General features: G+C 40.8%; 1 protein-coding gene across 2 annotated transcripts in view; it reads right to left on the reverse strand.

Annotated features, from left to right (window-relative positions):
- ctnna1 (catenin (cadherin-associated protein), alpha 1) overlaps positions 1-18,796 on the reverse strand; it is a 70,971-nt gene extending 52,175 nt beyond the window's left edge. Inside the window, exons 1-7 of one of the 2 annotated variants that reach the window (XM_076102907.1) lie at positions 18,662-18,796; positions 16,736-16,853; positions 16,341-16,536; positions 9,728-9,894; positions 9,071-9,190; positions 7,299-7,568; positions 3,330-3,533 (exon numbers count right to left, since the gene is read on the reverse strand). In XM_076102907.1, coding sequence (XP_075959022.1) covers positions 3,330-3,533; positions 7,299-7,568; positions 9,071-9,190; positions 9,728-9,894; positions 16,341-16,536; positions 16,736-16,840 — 1,062 coding nt within the window. In that variant the 5' untranslated portion in view covers positions 16,841-16,853; positions 18,662-18,796. Of the gene's footprint in view, positions 1-3,329; positions 3,534-7,298; positions 7,569-9,070; positions 9,191-9,727; positions 9,895-16,340; positions 16,537-16,735; positions 16,854-18,460 lie in introns of both variants that reach the window. The other variant, XM_076102906.1, reaches the window with a different exon arrangement.
- Between the last annotated feature and the right edge of the window lie 257 nt (positions 18,797-19,053).

The following is a 19,053-nucleotide window of genomic DNA, read 5'->3' on the forward strand; positions in this document are numbered from 1 at the left end:
AAATGACATGCAAACTTAGTTGACATCCGAGTGGTCGTCCTTTTGTCCGTCAATGTCCAGTGAAAACAAACCAAAACAGGGTTTTGTAACCGAGCAGCTATCAAATCAGACATGTTTGCCAACAGACGCCGACGTTTCATTCAGCAGCTCCAAAACTGTTTCATGTGATAACTCTCCACAGCTCTTCGTGGAACATGCCACTGAAGACAGATATGCAAACAGTATTATGACAAATGCATCCCATTAAATACGATCACAAGACATCACTGAGGGCAACTGTAAACAAGTTCCATATGGAGCAGAAGGACAAAACACGGAGTTAGACATGAATGTCTCCTTTTACTATCAAATACTGGCCCCCAAGGAATACCGAACTGAGCAAAACTGTGACCGTACTACTACAAAATAATACTTTAAAACCCTGAAACCACTTTCTCCAAACTGCAGAGCTACAACCGTCATTAATATTTAAGTACAGTCTTGATTTGCAGTTATCATATCTGCCAAACAGGTTGTTTTTTGGTCCCGTATGTTTGTCTGTTGCTTAGTAGAGTCCCTAAAAAAGCCCGACTTGAAAGATTTCAATGACATTCCATGGAGGGTTTGGTGAAGAGCCAACAAGAGACAGATTACCTTTGGGTGCAGATTTGCCCACTTATAAACCAGGCAGGCTGAGGACATTGCCCAATTCTCTCCGATAGTAAATAACCTGGCCCGGCAGCCATGCAGCAGATCTGCCGGTCCAAAATTGACCTATTTATAAATTCACCGAAAGACCCACAAAAATACTGCATTTCCATAATGTGAGGTTACCTCTTGGCTTAGGAAGATTATTACTATAGGCAGTAAGCAAGTTAGCCAGGCACACGCTAAAGAATTAGCGGGCCACCATTTAAAGCCTATAGCGGGTCATTGCACAAATTGGAGATCAATTTGCAGCATTTGCATTACACAGAGATTTGTGCTCTGGTAGAATTACTGCAGCGTGTGTGTGTGTGTGTGAGTTAGAATCTGTACTGCTATCACACCCCGGCTGGCCAGACATCCATTACAGCCACAGGACCCAGTGTAACACTCCACTAATGAAATGGGAAAGCGGTGCGCTTCACGGTTTTACCTCTAAAAGAAACAGCAGGAACAGCAGAAAACAGACAAAGTTCAAGCTCATAGATGGTAATAAATAAGGCATTAGCACAGCGGTGGGATGTCTCTGGTCACACTGAAGCTCTGCTGCTACAGAGAGGACATTTAGGAGTGCTTTAGCAGAGCCGTTTCCAAACAGAGAGAAGAACTAATCTGAGCAAGAGATGGGCACACGGAGAAATAATGTTTCGTTCCAGAACAAAAGTCTTCGCCACAGCGAGACATTATCTCTTGGGGAAGTTCGAGTAAGACACACAGTCATTATCAAAATCTAATTGTCTGATTGGAAATAAAAAGCCCCATTTGTGCTGCACTATAGAAACTATTATATCAACTAGAGACACAGGACTTTTGATTGCTTTGGCTGAACGGTTAGAAAAGGTGAGATGGCAACACGGTTCATGTTTTTGTTTTGTGCTAAAAGTAAGAGTAGAGCGGCCTAATTAAGACTCTCACCCGTGAAAAGTGACGTTAATTCCAGTGACATAATAGCTTATCATTTGTTTAAAAACCCCATTTGAACATCGGCACTTAATGCGGATTGGATCCGATCTCAAAAAAGCTACGTGTAAATGTTTCTGAGAAGCACTCAAGCCCGACTGAAATCAAAGGAAATCTGACAGATGACAAAAAAGGTGTAAATGTGTCCATCTCTCCGAGGCACATGTGCCATGTTTCATCATCCCCACAGTGTAACCATGTCAGTGTGAGCAGTCTAGAAACAGCCACTTACTGTCGTGTTTTAAATCCATTACACTAACGTTATAAAGAAGTTAGCTGTTCTCCGTCTCTGAGCTTTATCTGATCGGTTCAACCACTGAATGCTATGTATGGGTGAGGCAGCCTGTGAGGATAATACATCTTCTGACTCACTAATAGCTCAGAATGTGGATTCATTCATGCCCTTGTGTTAGGTTTAGTTGGTTGTTTGCTAATGCTGACGAAACTGTTATCGTAACCAAACTGCTAGAACGAAGGAGGAGTTCTCCCTCTGGCTTTTTGCCGGTTACCAAACAGCTCGAGGTGCATTACCGAACTGACTTGCCAATGAAAATGCTGTATCCAGCTCTAGCCGTGTAGTTTTAGAGAGGTGTTCACTGACGGTATTGGCAACAGCAGCCACCCAATTTGAGAAGTCCCAACACATAGCGGCTTAAAACCCAACTGGATCTAAACACTCCAACAGTTCCCATGAAAAGCAGCCCTCCTCCAGGTGAAAACACAAACAGCAGCACATGTCACACAGCCCGCTAGTCGCAGAGGCAATTACGAAGTGATCCGAGGGCTTCGGTTTCCCCCAGAGGTGGCCTCGGGGGTTTCGGGGCCCTGGATGAGCCTCCAAGGCCGACCTTTAGCTCAGCTGTTGCGAGTATAAACGCAATCTCCTTTTATAGAATGTGCAAAAAGCCTAATTGCAAATATAGCCCTAACCTGACATCTACATCGTAATGCATTGTATTTTTATGATATTATTAGAATTAGATTATTAAGTATGCGCTGTAAGAACCAAATCACTAGAAGTTTGATATTAAGAAAAACAGCATTAACTTAACATTTATCTTTTAAAAAAAAGATACAAGCTACATCCAAACCTCCGTGTATGCACCTCAGTGGACCCACGGCCATCTGCCTGAGCTGAAAAATGGTCCCAAGCACACAGGTGTCCCAGAGAGCCCAACACACAACAGTTTGACATATCGAGTAAAGACTTTCTCTCCATAAATACACCAGTGAGGCTTCTTTATCTTGGCTCATTGCTGTTTGAGCATTGTACAACTTAACAATAACTAATGGTTGATTGGTCATATGCAAACTACAAAGACATGATTACCAAGAGAGACTGTTGGTTGCAGCCCTGTATATTTCAGAGGCAGTGACGGAGTTAATTCCCATCGATTATTAATGATGTCATTTAATAAGCAGGATGGCGCTTTTATGAAGACAATGACAGAGAGATTGTCATTTGGTCTCAAGTAACATTAATCTCTCAACACAAGTTAACTAAAGGTAAGTAAGTTGCTGGAAGTGTTACTGCACACAAATAAATATTGGGAACAGAATTAGACGACTCTTGATATTTTTCTTTAGGACATAAAGCAAGGTACGGTAAGCTTCACTTGGATCCTGGCCCCATGTATGACAGTATTTGTAAAGCCGTGTAGGGAGTGGAAAGGTGAGACACTTACATTGCCCATATACTCAGACAGAAGGTCCTGGAGAGCCTGGCGCACAGAGTTGCACTCGGCCACGATGCGCTCCCTGCGGTCATCGCGTGTGCAGGAAGAGTCGGCCATGAGGGCGGCGCCGCTGATGATGCTCTCGAGGCGCTCCTCCAGGGAGGGACGGAAGCGCTCCTCGCTAAACGCCAGCGGGTCCACGATGATTTGTTTCTGTAAGCGAAAATAAAAAGGTCAGAGGGGAAATTACACAGGGAGCTAAAAAAAAAAAAAAGGCAAACGTCAAAAACGGTTCTCTCCCTCTACGAGCCCGAAGAGAGAAACCCGACAGGCAGAATGAATGGAGAAACCTGAAGGGAAGAACATGTTAAAGGTGCAATAAAAGGCCAGATTTTGTGTTTAAAACAACATTCTCAACAGAATGTGAAGTAGTAACAGTTTTGACGTCTCTGCATCGTGTTGCAGTGATATCCTTCAGCAGACCCTCGGTTAGCGGCTGCAGAAACTCAATTTCAGCCGGTGCAAACCTCAGCGCCGGCAGTGTGATCCCAGGGGGCCGCTCCGGAAAAAACAAAGTGTGCTCCATTCGCTTCAAAACAATTTATGACCAAAGGAAAAATGTCTTTATTTAACCAAACGCTCTAACCCTGATGAGCAAGAGCACGAAAACAGGAAACAAACAACCTTCCAAGAGGACTTCTCTAAATTTAACTCGGGAGCGGCCTCTGTTCATCTGTGTCCTGCAGACAAAAAGACAATGGCTTCTCCAAAAACCCACGTTAGTCCCAAAGTACAAAAGAGAGCCCTGGTGAGCCTCTTTAAGGCTAGGCCCGCTGCTCCGCTCTGCTGATAATCACTTCCTCGACTTATTAAAGAGGAATACAGCTTCAAAAAGACACTTTTACAACGTGGAACCAATCACCTGAACCGGTAAAAAGCACAGCAACAGAAAAGTTCCCCCAAGGACCAGATGAATGAATCATAAAAGAAAGCAGTAGTCCCAACGTAGACTGCAAGATTCATTCTAGGCAACAGATGTGCGTATGACTATGTAATTATATGAATATATAATCCTTTATGTGGAAAGGATTTGGACTTTACAGCCTTTGCGGCCCTTTCTTTTGGAGTCACAGGAGTGCCGTAGTAAACCGCTGCACTCTCCTTTATGTCTGCAGGGCGAGAGAGAACACTTAAGATGTCTGATTTCACAGCCTGCTGAGAGAGGCAACTAGTTGACATGCTGGAGAGGCACTGCAGAGGGTTCAGGTATCACCGCGACTCGTGGCAGCTAAAAGGAGGAAAGACAACCCCCCCCCCCCCACGACAGACGCACTCGGGGTGTCCACAGATGCCTTGTTGCTACCGAAATATTAAAACAATTCCTCTGATAGAAATATGGTTTATTAGGCAGCCCGCCCTCTGTCATAGCCCCCCCCCCCCCCACCTCCCATCTCATCTGACCTCATCTGCTTGCGTGTCATATCACCATGGCAACAGGCACATAAAAAGACATGCAAGAAGAAGAAGAGAGAGAGATTGGGGGTTTTTTGGACTCATTTGCTTTTTTTTTGCCTTGCACTTGAAATCGGGCACCAGAAAGGAGCCGGTCTGGGAAAAGGCTTGTGTCTCAGTTTTTTGGGGGAGTGACTTTCTGCTCGGCTGTCTGTGAAATACTAAATCTGAGACGCATATTTTATGTAGATTAATCAGTTCACATGCCCCCTGTCTGTTAATAATTGATGTGTAGCATAGATTTCCATGGCTGTAATCCCTTCGGCCTGAATGGTCATCAGCTCATTACTGAACACAAACACATGGGGCTGTTACTCACTGCTGTAAAGTACACTAGCGTTCCCTTCCTCAATCCATTAGGGATATCATTTCGCTAAAAACACAGATTTGTTTGAAGCTGTAACGGCATGCTTTTATATACTCCGTGCCGAGTACCGTATATAAAAGAAATGTGCACTTGATGAAGGATGCTTTAAGCGGAATGCCTAAATACCATGTTTGCTACTTAAAAGTAGCTTAGCTTAAGTAAATGTTTCATTAGTCTTGCTAAGAGCTACCGACTCAAATAGAGGGCCGAAGCAGTTTCACTGACGGTAGCGGGGCATGAAAATCAAGCACGCAACTATTTTCCTTTTGGCCCGGTTACTCTGGAATAAGAGATCGTTTATCTCCAGAGACTTCCTGGTTAAATAAAAGGTTTCTATTTTACGATCATATCGGCTTGGAAGTCAGAGGTCGAGAATCATATTTTAGAAAAATAAACCTACGTAAGTAAACTGTACAAATTCAAGTTGTGCACATATAGTTTGTGATTGCCGATGAGCTCACTTCAGGAGCAGCATTGGCTGGAAAGTGAAAGTCTCACAGATCATATCACAGCAGTGTGCACGGAGGGTTTACGCGTGTAAATGCACATCACATGTGTGAAACTAGGCATCCGGTAAATCGCCAGAGATCCTATCAATTAATGATTATAAACATCTATTTACTATAAATAGTTGCTCTCCTCTTGTCTGTGTCAAACACACACACACACTTCCATCCCAGGCTGCACCAAAAGAAAGCCCTTGATTTGCAATAACCACCTTTAAGATGCATGCAAAAAAGGGTCATGAGTAATTCATTTAACCGTGCATCATGCGGCCACGGGCACGCAAAATATGAGTATGCAGATTGCATCAATCCTTTGTGGGCAAACGGCAGTCACAGCAGGATTAACACGTCAAGTTGCACACGGCTAAATGACTAAGCAGCTGATCGACACACGGTGAGGGAAGCACGTGCTTCTGCAGAGCTCGCTGATCAACACTTCATTTGTCGTTGTGGATCCGTTCAAAGTCTTTGGAAGCGGTCTGGATGTTAACAAATCTGGAAATAAAAAGGTGCTTTGCAAGTCAGACGCAGTAGTAAAAAAAAGAAATGGAATCAAGTTAATCGTCTTTGCATTTATCACCGCGGGCAGCATTTAGATGATTAGCTCAGTGTTCTATCCAGCTGCTATCTTCATGTGGTTTCATATCAATATTATGACGACTAGTACATCATACGCTTCAAACATATTTTTAGTTTCACATTCTTATTAATGCTACGATATATTTCTTACATATGAACTTCATAAAAATGTACTTTTCGGTTCGAGGCCGAGTGCAGTTTTGACTCCATCACAGCTGTATGAAGAATTAGAGAGCATGGGAATGGAGCAAAAACAATGAATTCAAAACTGAATTAAGTTTGTGTGAGTCCACTGTGGATTTCAGGGAGACGCTGGATATGGAGTAGATGCTCGATGACACTGACTTTCAGAGGAATAAAGATTTTAAGCATGAATACATGAGGGACCAGACAGCAACATGGAAAGATTTTGTTTTTAGTAGATCAAGGCTCCTCCTTATACTAAATGTCAATGGTGCATCTTAAGCACCATACAGCGCATGTTCTCACATCTTCCCCATATAAAAATATTAAAAAGGTACTATTTCAGTTTCATCCATTTCTAATGACGCCGAGGATAAAATATGCATCAGCTGTATTCTTTAAAACGGACCAACCTAACCAACCAGCAGAGAAGTGGTTCAGTTATTCACAAGATGTGTGCAAATCTCCTTCATTTGACATAGAAGCACGACCCAAGGAATGGAGTGGTAGTGACTCAAGAACATATTCAATGTACCCCAAAGCCATGTCCCAATTTCTCCACATATCTTGTCCTTATTTCCACCTCAAGCCCTTCAGGGGTTTTGGTCATTTTATGATTCAGCTGGTAGGTTCTACAAACTAAGAATCTGACCTAACTAAACTTCCTGTGCACGCCCTCACCCATCTCTGTAAACAACTACTGTTGTAGGGAAAAATATAATCTTAAAGTTTATGTTTTCATTAATCTGGTAGATACCTGGATGTCTGTGTGGACTCGCGGGGGGCGGGGGCAAAACAAATAGGCAAACGTAAGCCCCTCGTTGGACTTACATCGAAGTTGTTGAGGGCGTAGGCGAGCTCTCCGCCGCCCGGCGGGTGATTGAGCGCCGAGTCCTCGGAGGCAGTGGCCTGAGCGGCGTTGGAGATGCCGGAGACGGCGTGCTGCAGCTGCTTGTAGATCAGGTCACGGTTGGCCTTGTAGGCCGCCACGTCAGGGTGCTGGAGGCAGGCCCGGGACGCCGTGTACAGCATGGGGATGTTCCTCTGGAGCACCCCGCGGGCAGCCGCCATTTGGTCCTTGTGGTGGACGTCCTTCAGCTCCTAGCAATGAGAGTTGAAAATAAAAAAAACAACACATACAGGGTTAGACTGGAGGTCTATACGTACATACAGGGTGGTAATGTACTCTGGATTCAGAATGGGCCTGGCATGCCCTTATGGAGACACTAAGTGTGACAGAGTTTTGCTCTGGATGACCCAGATTTATTTCTGTCCCCTGCGGTAACACAACACAGTCATAATCAGGCCATTATAATATGCCTTTGCAAATTAATGCATTGCTATTCAGACCTCAGCATTATATTGCAAATATATATTCATGGAGGGGGGGGGGAGATAGAGATCACTGGCATAGACTTATGACGTTAAAAAAAAAAAAACAGCTTGCATTTATAAAAAGCCTTTTTCCTCCATTGCTTGAGACACGCTCCGAGAAAGAAAACAATGGTCTTTGAGCCCCATTACATTCTGGAATTCACTTTGAGTGAAAAGATGTTGCCATCCATAAAAAGGTGCAACAACAAGTAAAAAGCAATTTCATCACAAGATAGCCAGTGATCATTTTGGCAAGTCTTCCATTCAAAAGAAGGAGGACATGAAGAAGAAGCGCTCTCTGGTCATGAAGCTGGTATTCATCACTGCTTCAACTGTCTGACACCAGCGGAGCGATTATGTGGTGAAAGTTGGTTTGAAGCGATGCAAGCCAAATGTTAGAGCACAACTTTTGTTTGTAGTACTGCCGTTGCATATCGGGAAAATATCCATCTGCTGTCTTAACACGCTGCTTGTGCACATGCGATAGATCCAGGTTTAACCAAGGACAGGCTGTGCAATAAACATTTCATACTCTCACATTCAACTTGAACTTTATAATTGAAGTTCATGATGTTGCTGACAGTATTGTGTAAAGCTATTAGTTAACAAACACTTAAGTCCGACCACCATTCACTGTGGATGTTAAGGGTAAAACATTACTGAAACACACACTAAATGCTCCGCAGTTAGTTTAATGATAATTCTGACAAATAATGTTGAAAAAGAAAGCTATATGTATATAAAATGTGCATTAACGGAGCGTTCTTTATTTCCATTTATTAGCAGGGCTGATCTGCAACAAGAACCTGGTGGGGTCGTTTCATCTGGAGGAAAGAGTCATGAAACACGCTTTAATGTCGACTACCACTTTTATTACAGTGGAGAAACATGATGTGCTGTTTCACAAGGAAATGGGTTTCGTCACATTTGGAGTCGGGCCTTTTATGCTGTTGTCATGCACCCCTGGCCTACTTCACTGCAATTGGTAATAAGAAGATTGTCCATGCTTACTGCATCTAATCGTCAAGCTCAAGCATGAGGCACTCTTCATGCTCGCTCCCCTCTCATTGTTTCACTTCCCATTTGCTCTGCCAGAGCATATTTTTGTTATGAGTGAAAACACCACTAACACCCATTCAGGTACACGATAACCTCTCAACCCAATTAAACCCATCAGACTCCCCTGCTCCCCCCCCCGGTCTCTCTTCTTTTTGCTAACTGTACATTACCTGCTGTCTCTTGGAGGCCATCATGTTCAGCTTATCCACCTCTGGTTTTAAGGCCTTATATTGGATCCCAAGGTCCTGCTCCGTTCCAGCGTTACGCACTTTCACAAGATTTTCTTCCACCTGATTAAAAAAATAAATTATTAATACAATACTTAAGAAAAAAAAAAAACACAGTTCTTTACCTCGAGTTAGAAGATTTAAACTAAATGAACATTAACCGGTAACTCATTGGGAAAATGTTTGCACTGTTTCATTATCTCCAGGAGCGCACTAGGGCTTAACACACACAACACACAACATTTCACACACAACACACAACATTTCAAAGAGCAGATTTGCAAGATTGCAATCAAATCAAACTGTGATTTTAATTTGCTGCAGCCTGTCATCTCGTGTTTCAAGAGGTGACGCGTTCCAGCCAGCTGAGGTGATATCAACGAGAACAACTTAATGCAGTGATCGTTAGTATCAGGATGCACTATGTGCAAATAGACTATCAGTGCAATTTCAGTGCTCAAATAACTAAATCAGTTGATAATACTGTTCTTCATAGAGGGGATACATTATGGCGTTTTTCCATCCAGTCGATAATTTCATTTTCTGAAAATTCTAACTAAGCTTGTGTGTATATTATGCAGAATAATAGAACTGTCTCACCAGTTTAAGCTGCAGTAGAAGTTTGTAGACATCAGACATGTCTGCCAGCACCAACAGGTGTGTGACTGCTGACAGCAGGGCTCTGGCAGCACGGACCATGTTGCCCCTCTTCACGGAGGAGCAAGGGTCCTCTGCAAAGTCTCCAGAAGCCTGACGCATGGAGTCACCTGAGGAGGAGAGACAAAACAAAAACATCTGCTGTAACTTCAAGGTTTAAAACAGAAACGCGTTCACAGACAGACTTTTGAAACGGCAACTGTTCAACACTGCAGCGTGAACCAGATTTTAAAGTGCTAAACTGTGTACTTAATCCCTGGTGGTCTACCGAAAGGAAACCCTTTCTCATCTTTTACAATCAAACAACAAATGTCCTACGATAAAGCTGTTCATATTCAAATGATCTAGGCACGTGCCTCACCAGCAAGTTGTGATATGGAAATATGAGGCACAAAGGAACTATTTATAAATGTATTTATGAATATTTTAATTAAAGACTAAATTCTTCCTGTTTAAATCTGTTTTACTAGTATTAGTGGAGGTTACACTAGTAGTGGTATTAGTAGTAGCCGAAGTCTGCAGGAGCTGACAGCAGTCACAGTCCGTTCCAGGCCACAAGTTAATTGCGTCAAAGTCTTCCTTTGAGACAAAGACGAGTGTGCAGGAGAGAAGCAACATCGTGACGCATTTCCCGGCCTGCTTCGGACCAGCACATGTCACACAGAGCAACAAAGACACACAACACTCTCAGACACCTCTTCAATGTCCAGTAATAATTGCTGCTTGCACACGGACATGCACACACTGCCCTCTTAAAGAAAAAAAGAAAGGAGGTCAAAGCCACGACAAAGGGCTCAGTGTCTGGTTGGTCCGGCACCGTGCTTTGTCCTACATTGGATTGACCTGCACAGTCGACTGGGCACACAAACAGACTTTGTAAGCTCACATTATGAACAGGACAGTAAGTCCGTAAATAGTTTACTCCAGTGGAGGCACGGCCAAATTCAAACTCTGGACATTGCCTAAGAACACCTTAGTGTGGATTGAAGAGTACTTTTCTTGTCCACTTTCCTACGATGTGGCACAGCTTTGTACAGACTGGAGCTAGAAAAGTTTACAGGCAGCAACACAAATGATTTTCTAACAGGAAAAAACATTTTTGAATGAAATATAGATTTTCTTTGGGGGGGGGGCTTTGTTGTTAGATTGACCAGGTCTGGAAATTAGTCCAACCACAATGAAACTAAACAGGGCAAGCCGTTCAATGTCAAAGTGTCAGGGGAACTTTATCACTCCAAGATAAGGAGGATTCTGGATTTAGATACAATGTTAAGTGACTTTTTGGCTTTGCCCTCTGGAATGTTTCCTGTGTGCTTCTGGCCACAAGCGGCTCGATGGACGAGTCCCCCGGCTGAGGCTTGCTGTGAGAACAAAAGGCGACTGTATGCGTGACAACTCGCATCGATAAGATTCGCTAATTCATCAGGAGCTCCAGTTTCTCTTATTTCCCTCAAGCCATCTATCTTCTGCCCCCAGTGTCTTCACATTCAGCGAGTCATGCAACCCAGAATAACTACATATTTTCACTCGAGTAGGAACATTTTTAACTTGAGCAGACATAATTGCCCCCCCCCCCCCCCAATTCCCTCTCCGTACCTTTCATGCAGAGTACCTGCTCAAGAGTCAGGCTACGTTAAAAGGGCTTATGTTGGGAGTCTATCTGCTGACTCAGATCGATGCTTCGCGCTTTGATGCAGCCGTAGCATTCATGCCGATTCTCAATAAGACATGGCAATTCAAAAATCAAAGTGAAAGTCAGCGTTTGCTTTGGAAATCGGGGTTTGTCACCTGACCGATGTGCTGATATAACAGCAGTGAAACCAAGTTAATACATTTGCTCTTAACCCTCCTGATCGAGCCGTGCTAGTCAATCTTTATGCTAAGCTATCTGCCGCCTGCCTCCAGCTCCGCACTTAACATACAGAGTGGTATCAATCATGTCATCAAGAAAATAATGACCTGAAAAAAATATATTGAGTAAATATCTTGCAACTAGTAGCTATATAGATACTCATTTAAAAACTTAATTTACTTTTTAAATTAGAAAAATAAATAAATAAATATATATATATATATATATATATATATAAATAAATAAATTAATAAATATATATAAATTAATTAATAAATATAAATAAATATATATATATATATTTAAATATATATAAATATATATATTTATATAAATAAATATATATATTTATATAAATAAATAAATATATATATATATATTTATATAAATAAATATATATATATATATATATATATATTTATATATAAATAAATAAATATATATATATATATTTATATATAAATAAATATATATATATATATATTTATATATAAATAAATAAATATATATATATATATTTATATATAAATAAATATATATATATATATATAAATAAATAAATATATATAAATAAATATATATATATATATATATTTATAAATAAATATATATATATATATATATTTATATATAAATAAATAAATATATATATATATATTTATATATAAATAAATAAATATATATAAATAAATATATATATATATATATATTTATATATAAATAAATAAATATATATAAATATATTTATATATATATAAATAAATATATATAAATAAATTTATATATATATATATATATATATATATATATAAATAAATTTATATATATATATATATATATATAAATAAATTTATATATATATATATATATATATATATATATATATATATAAATTTATATATAAATAAATTTATATATATATATATATATATATATATATATATATATATATAAATTTATATATAAATAAATTTATATATATATATATATATATATATATATATATATAAATAAATTTATATATAAATAAATTTATTTATATATATATATATATATATATATATATATAAATAAATTTATATATAAATAAATTTATTTATATATATATATATATATATATATATATAAATAAATTTATATATAAATAAATTTATATATATATATATATATATATATATATATATATATATATATATATATATATATATATATATATATATATATATATATATATATATATATATATATATATATATATATATATATATATATATATATATATATAAATAAATAGTGTATTCAATCCTGGACATATAAAAATTACATTGATATTTGTAAAGCTCCTTTTCTTTACCAGCATCATATTGCATAAATATCGTTATTGTTAATAAAGTCTTCAGTTATAAATCAAGATGTATTGTTTGACACCTCAGATGAGTTCCCCTTCAAGTCTCCGTGAATCAGTAGCAACAGGCTGGACTGGACAGAGAGAAACACAAGCTACCCGGCTTACTAAATGAAACATCAATAAGACCCCCCCCCCCCCCCCCCCTTCTCCTGTGAGAAACCCTCAGAAATGTTGCTAACGCCAGCATCGTGCATGCCCACTAGCCCTTCCAGTTCAACAATTACTTACTGAAGCTCTAAAGTCTCTTACTCAACAATCAGAGGTGTAGATGTGTGCACTGCTACCAACCAGAGGAAAACTATTCAAACTGCAGCATTGCACTTCAAAAGATCCATTGATGACAAGACTTTGAGACTCAGGGGAAGCCACAACGTTACAAAAACAAAAACTCGTAAGACTTTTCAAATGCTTAGCAGTTATAAAACTGTTTTTTTAAAACTGCCATTTCAGTGTCCTTCCGATTCCTCAGTAACACCGCGGCAGAACAATTTCCCTTACTGTATGCTTGGAAGGTTTGCTTCAAATTTCTACTTTAGCTTGTCAGTACATCTGTGCATACCGAGTGTTTTGAAGACACTTGAAATTAAAAGCACAAGACGAAAAAAAACAAGTAAGGGGAACAAAGACGGAAGTAGATCTGTTCAGCCACAAAACTGCTGTGCAGCATGCGTCAAACTCTCACAACAGGGCTGCAACTACCAATTATCATCATTACCAGGCCAGCGAGCAATTACTGAAGCAACTTTGATATTTGAATTACAGCGATGTGAAAAAGAGTAAAGCAAAGCACCACATCATCACATCGAGTCAAGCCAAATTACTTCACCGACTGAATGATTGTAAAAACTGTGGATTCCTTTCTTGTTGATCTATTGATCAACCATCTTTATTCCAGCGACGAAATTATTTTTTCCAGTTAGTTTTCAAATTCAGTAAAAGCAGTGACTTGAAGAGGGAAAAAAGTTGCCCTCTCAAACCCGTGGAACAGAGATCTCACACAGATTGCATTCACCGACAGAGAGCTGAAGCAGTTTTGTGCAAATGAAGGACAACATGGACCTCAAACACAGTCCGCACCTTCAGGCTGTGAACAAAATCAATAAGGCCATTTTCAGGGGGCCAGATAGTGATCAGTGCTCCTTTAATAAACTTCCATCCATCTAACGCTCACCTGCGGCCAACAGAGTGCCTGATGAAATGATTAAAATGTATATCACACAATAAGCCCAAACAAAAAGGCACAGACAGCGATGAGAGGCCGAGACAGAACCAGGACGAGAGCGACAGCAGCGGCTGCGTTAAGGAAAGAAAAGTCTGCTGATTATACTGATGCATGTGGTAAATCAAATAGGATTTTAAATATTCAGACAATATGTTCAGGGGGGGGGAACATTCATTTCAAATGATTTGAGAAAAAAGAAAAGAAACTAGTAGCCATGACATGCAGTGTTTTGCAATCTTAATGATCACGTCAGAAGTTTTTTCCTTCCATTTTAAACTGCTGGTAAGTCACAGCTGGGTGGAAAATGCTTTCTGAATCCAGGGGGTGGGAGGGGGGGGTTACTCTACTCAATAGCGTATTATCAGTCGAGGCACGCTCCACTGAGCAGCGTGGCATGGCTGACAGCCAGGCCCGAGCACCAGCTAACAACAGTCAGTGGATTCCAGCCCGGTGACAGCTTACCACGACTACAGTAACATTCCTGGGCACCGAGCACCGCACAGGCTATCTAGCGACATGTCATCTACCTCCCAACCACTCAGAGCGGAGCTCGAGTCGTGGGGGGGGGGGGGGGGGAGAGAACACACACAGTGACACAGATGTCGCTTCACATGGCGGTAACAGTCACCCCTCAAGTCTGAGCTCGCTGGTCTCAGTGGTCCGCTAGCGTGTCAAGAGACAGTCTGGTATCTGGAGCGGAGAGGAATAAATGAGATTTGCAACCGTGGTTGTCAGATGATGGAATCAGCTATCGCGATCCAATTTGTAATTTAATTGGGTAATTGGCTGGTGATTTGAGGGTAGATTTTTGGTCTCGAGATGCACAAGTTGTTCGTTCTGTCACACAATGAACTGGTACTCCACTAAGCAGCCCAGCAGATAACCTTCACAGAACGCCAGACACAGCTCAGACCACCACCACCACCACCTCATGATCCAGATGGATGACATGACCAGGGACGTGTGCACCAACCCCGGATTAAAGGGGCAGCAGGGCTAAATTATTTAAGAGCAGAGTATTGATAGGCTCCAAATTTATCGATTATTTTATCAGCACTTTTCTAACTTATTTTTTTTTTTTCATGCTGCAGCGCACACTTCCTCTGCAGCGGGGCTAAGCTCCTCAAGCCGCACACACACACACACGTCAGCAATTTCATTTTTAGATTTACATTCGATTCATGCATTGTACATTGCATCAGAAAGAATCCCTTAAAACATGTAAACCAAAAACATAAGTGATATTAACTGTACATTTTTCAATGCTAGGGTTGGGTATCGTTAGGATTTGATCACCATTACTGTTACTGACCTTCCTTATCGGTTCAGTTCTGAACAGATACTCTTATCGATCCTTTTACTGAATATTTGCGTCTGTTTCTAGAGCAGCAACAGTGATGTTCACAGCAGCAAAGTTACGATATCAACTTAAATAATATCGCATGGACACAAATTTTAAATGGATAAAATTGCTGGCAACACGATACTGAGTGAAGTTTAGAAAGATTGAAAAACAGACATCAGTGAGTATCACTCATTCATCCCGTCCCTCTGCTGATGGGATTCACTGCCGGCAGGGACCGTTGGTGGAGAGGAGGGGGAGGGGCTGCTTTGTCTCAGCCAGCGGGGAAGTTTACAAAATATTGCCAAATCAAATCAAAGCTACATGGCTAACTAAGCTAACTGGTTAGACTACATACATACAGACAGATAACTTTTGTTTGAGCTTGTTTGCGTTTGTAAAACACAGAGGCGGCTTATTACCGGGTTGAGGTCCAGGCTTAGCGTTGCAATATAAACTGTGATTTCTTGGAGTGGGCGAGGTGATGACAGGGTATTGTGGGTATAAAATGTTAACCGTTTGCATGCCTAAATGAAAAGTCTATTAATAGGCCTCCTAAATACCCCCATAGCAAAATCTATCAGGCTCAAAGCATATTCCTATTTCAAGGTCTTCCACCGGGGCAGAGGATGTGTACATCGCTTATGATTTATTTATCAGACCTCCTATCTTAAGAAGCACTCTGTACACGCTGGGAACCACACACTGTTGCAATATGCATCTTCACTATACCTTGCTTGCGGACATCTTCCACGGCGGCAATAAGCTCATCCTTAAGGAATTGACTTTCCTTTGCAATCTTTTCTCCCTTGTCCAGGAAGTTCTGGGTGGCGTTCTCCACCGACGCCGCCAAAACATGAGCCTTCTTGGAGCGGCCCTTCTTCTTGTTGGACGGGCCTTTGTTGCTGGAGTTTACCAAAGTGGTGACCTGCGTCAGGGGTACAAAACAGGTTCATCAACTGAAGCGGCAGCTCCGGGATAATGTGTCACTTGCTACTAGCGTTACATTTATATTCATGTATTTTATAGTACTTATTGTAACCAAGACCCCGCGGTCATTCCACCTACGAGCTATCTGGCCCCGTCCTGTTATTCTAAATAAAAGATGCACACTGTGTTTACATTACCTGTGTGACCAGGGGCTCCAGCAGCCTCTCCACAGCCAGAGTACGAATCTCTAGACTCTTTGGGTCCCATTTAAAGTTGATGTTAGCGGTGTTGATGTTTGTCATGGTGTCTGGAATTCTGGACATAAAAAAAAATTGGCAACGTCAGAAAAAGAAACGAGAAAAAAAAGTTTAAATAGATGACCGGGGCTGAGTCAATTTCAGTCTTCGGATGCAACGATGAAATCAAATTTAGCCTGCACCAAACATGGACATCTTTGTCATAAAGGTCTTTCTTTGGGACAACAACGCTCTAGCCCTCGCAGAATGAAAGCCAAAAGTAACACTGTGGCCCAATTTCGATTTTTTTTTTTTTTTTTTCAGGCAGCTAGTGCAACTCCATTGATTAGCTGTCCAAGAGGGAGGGGCCGACACTCAGCCGGCCCTGAGGGAAGAGGGGCCTCAACTGAAATGTTGGTCAGCTGTATTATGAGAAGAATGTCTAGCTAGCCACTAACCTACATAGTCAACAAAGAGGCTAACATATGAAAAACAACAGGACGACGATAAACGACAACATAATTTATTATATTGAACTGATATTTATAAAAAGGGTGTGCTTTCAATTTAGCCTACAAATTCAGCGTAATGTCTGCATTTGGATGAGGTATACTTGTTATGATCTATGGTCCCTTTTAATTTTGAATCCAAAAAAAAGCCAGCCAGTAAGGATGGATGCTGATCGTCTTTTCATTTCATCGTGGACATAAACCTAGAAGCACTTCCCTCCAACTCACAGAGACTTTAAACTTTAAGTACTTACAACCACTGCAAGGTTTCTCCTCCACTATAATGCTAAAGGTCACTTCACACCTCAACATATTGTCTAGCCATGCAGATCGTGTTGGTGGCATTTGCGGAGGTCTGAGAAACTGTCTCAACTAGAATTGGTTGGTGGATTATTCAAACTAACGATCGCCGGGACATGTGACTTCCTCTCACCTCCGCTGTATGGGTGTGGCACAAGTCTCACAGCCAGATATCTCAAAATCTGTTCAGATGAAACCAAAACTACCTGAGGGGTTACGATACTTGCATGTGATTTGAGTAAAATAAACCTCAACTCTCATCAAATTGACATAAAACCATTTGTACCAAGGGGCAACAGCACAATGGGTTAGTTTATGATAACTGAAATGTCCTTCCCGAAATAGAAACGCCCTAAATAGAATAATAACCCGTTAAAGCTAACAGTAATTACTAGTGGAGAGGCTACAGTGTGGACTCCTCACACACGTTAGCTGGGCGCTAATACCTACGGGTAATGCTAACGTTAAGTAGCTTAAGTTGCACCTGTTGCAACGTTAGCTAACTTTATAACATAAACGTTGGTTTTACCACACGAACTAAAGTAACGTGAACGTTAAATGACACGTAAATAAGTAAACGAGTAGACTATGCGGGTTAAATAGTTGTTGACTAAATTAACCGATTTAAATAGTCGTTTTCTTAGTAATAGTGTAACACTTGAGCTTATTTATCTTAACGTTCACGTTACCTGCTAACGTACAGGGGTCCAAACACGGCACCTTGCTAATGCTAATGCTAGCCGACACAACAAACATTTACGCTATCTCGATAAGCCTTATTTAATGCTGCGACACGCGTGAACCGTCGTGTAAGTGCGCTGTCCAATGACCTATTATATATGATAAACAGAGTAGAAAGGCAACGTTGTAAACTTACTGGAAACAATCCACGGACAATAGTTTAAAAGTTCAAAATGGAGGAATGGGAATTACGGAGTTCCTTGTTTCAAAACTTTTCCTCCCTTTTCCTCCCTCAGTTGAGTTGCGATCCTATAACCGCGCACGGTACTTCTTCACGAAGAACTGTCGAAACGTAGATACAAGAGCGGCCCTAGAGTGATCTCCAGCAGCTAGTTACCTGAAAAGTTTCGGTCAAGATTGTTTCGATGTCGCAGATTATTGCCCAACAATGGATGAGGCTGAGGGGGGGGGGCTGGGGCGGTGACCGAGTTCCTGAACTTCCTGCAGCGGGGCAGGGCGACCACAGGACACAGCAAGCCCGCAAACGAGGAGGTGTTCTGGGCGTGGCACCAACTGTACGTGCCCATATATGGATTAATTGTTGCTTCCATGAATCTAGTGTCTACGTGCCAGGCTGAGCTGCGGGACAACAGTTTTACCTTCTTATCATGTAGAGGAAATGATAAACCTGGAAGTTAAACTGTTGGAATTTACAAATATATATCTGGCAATGTTTGATGAAACATGTGTCCGTTTTTTTAGATGTTTTTTCTGCGCTTTTGATCCCTG

This window comes from Anarhichas minor, unplaced genomic scaffold (assembly GCF_050575085.1).
Source record: "Anarhichas minor isolate MPS153535 unplaced genomic scaffold, ASM5057508v1 ptg000028l, whole genome shotgun sequence".
In the NCBI taxonomy this organism is placed as follows: domain Eukaryota; kingdom Metazoa; phylum Chordata; class Actinopteri; order Perciformes; family Anarhichadidae; genus Anarhichas; species Anarhichas minor.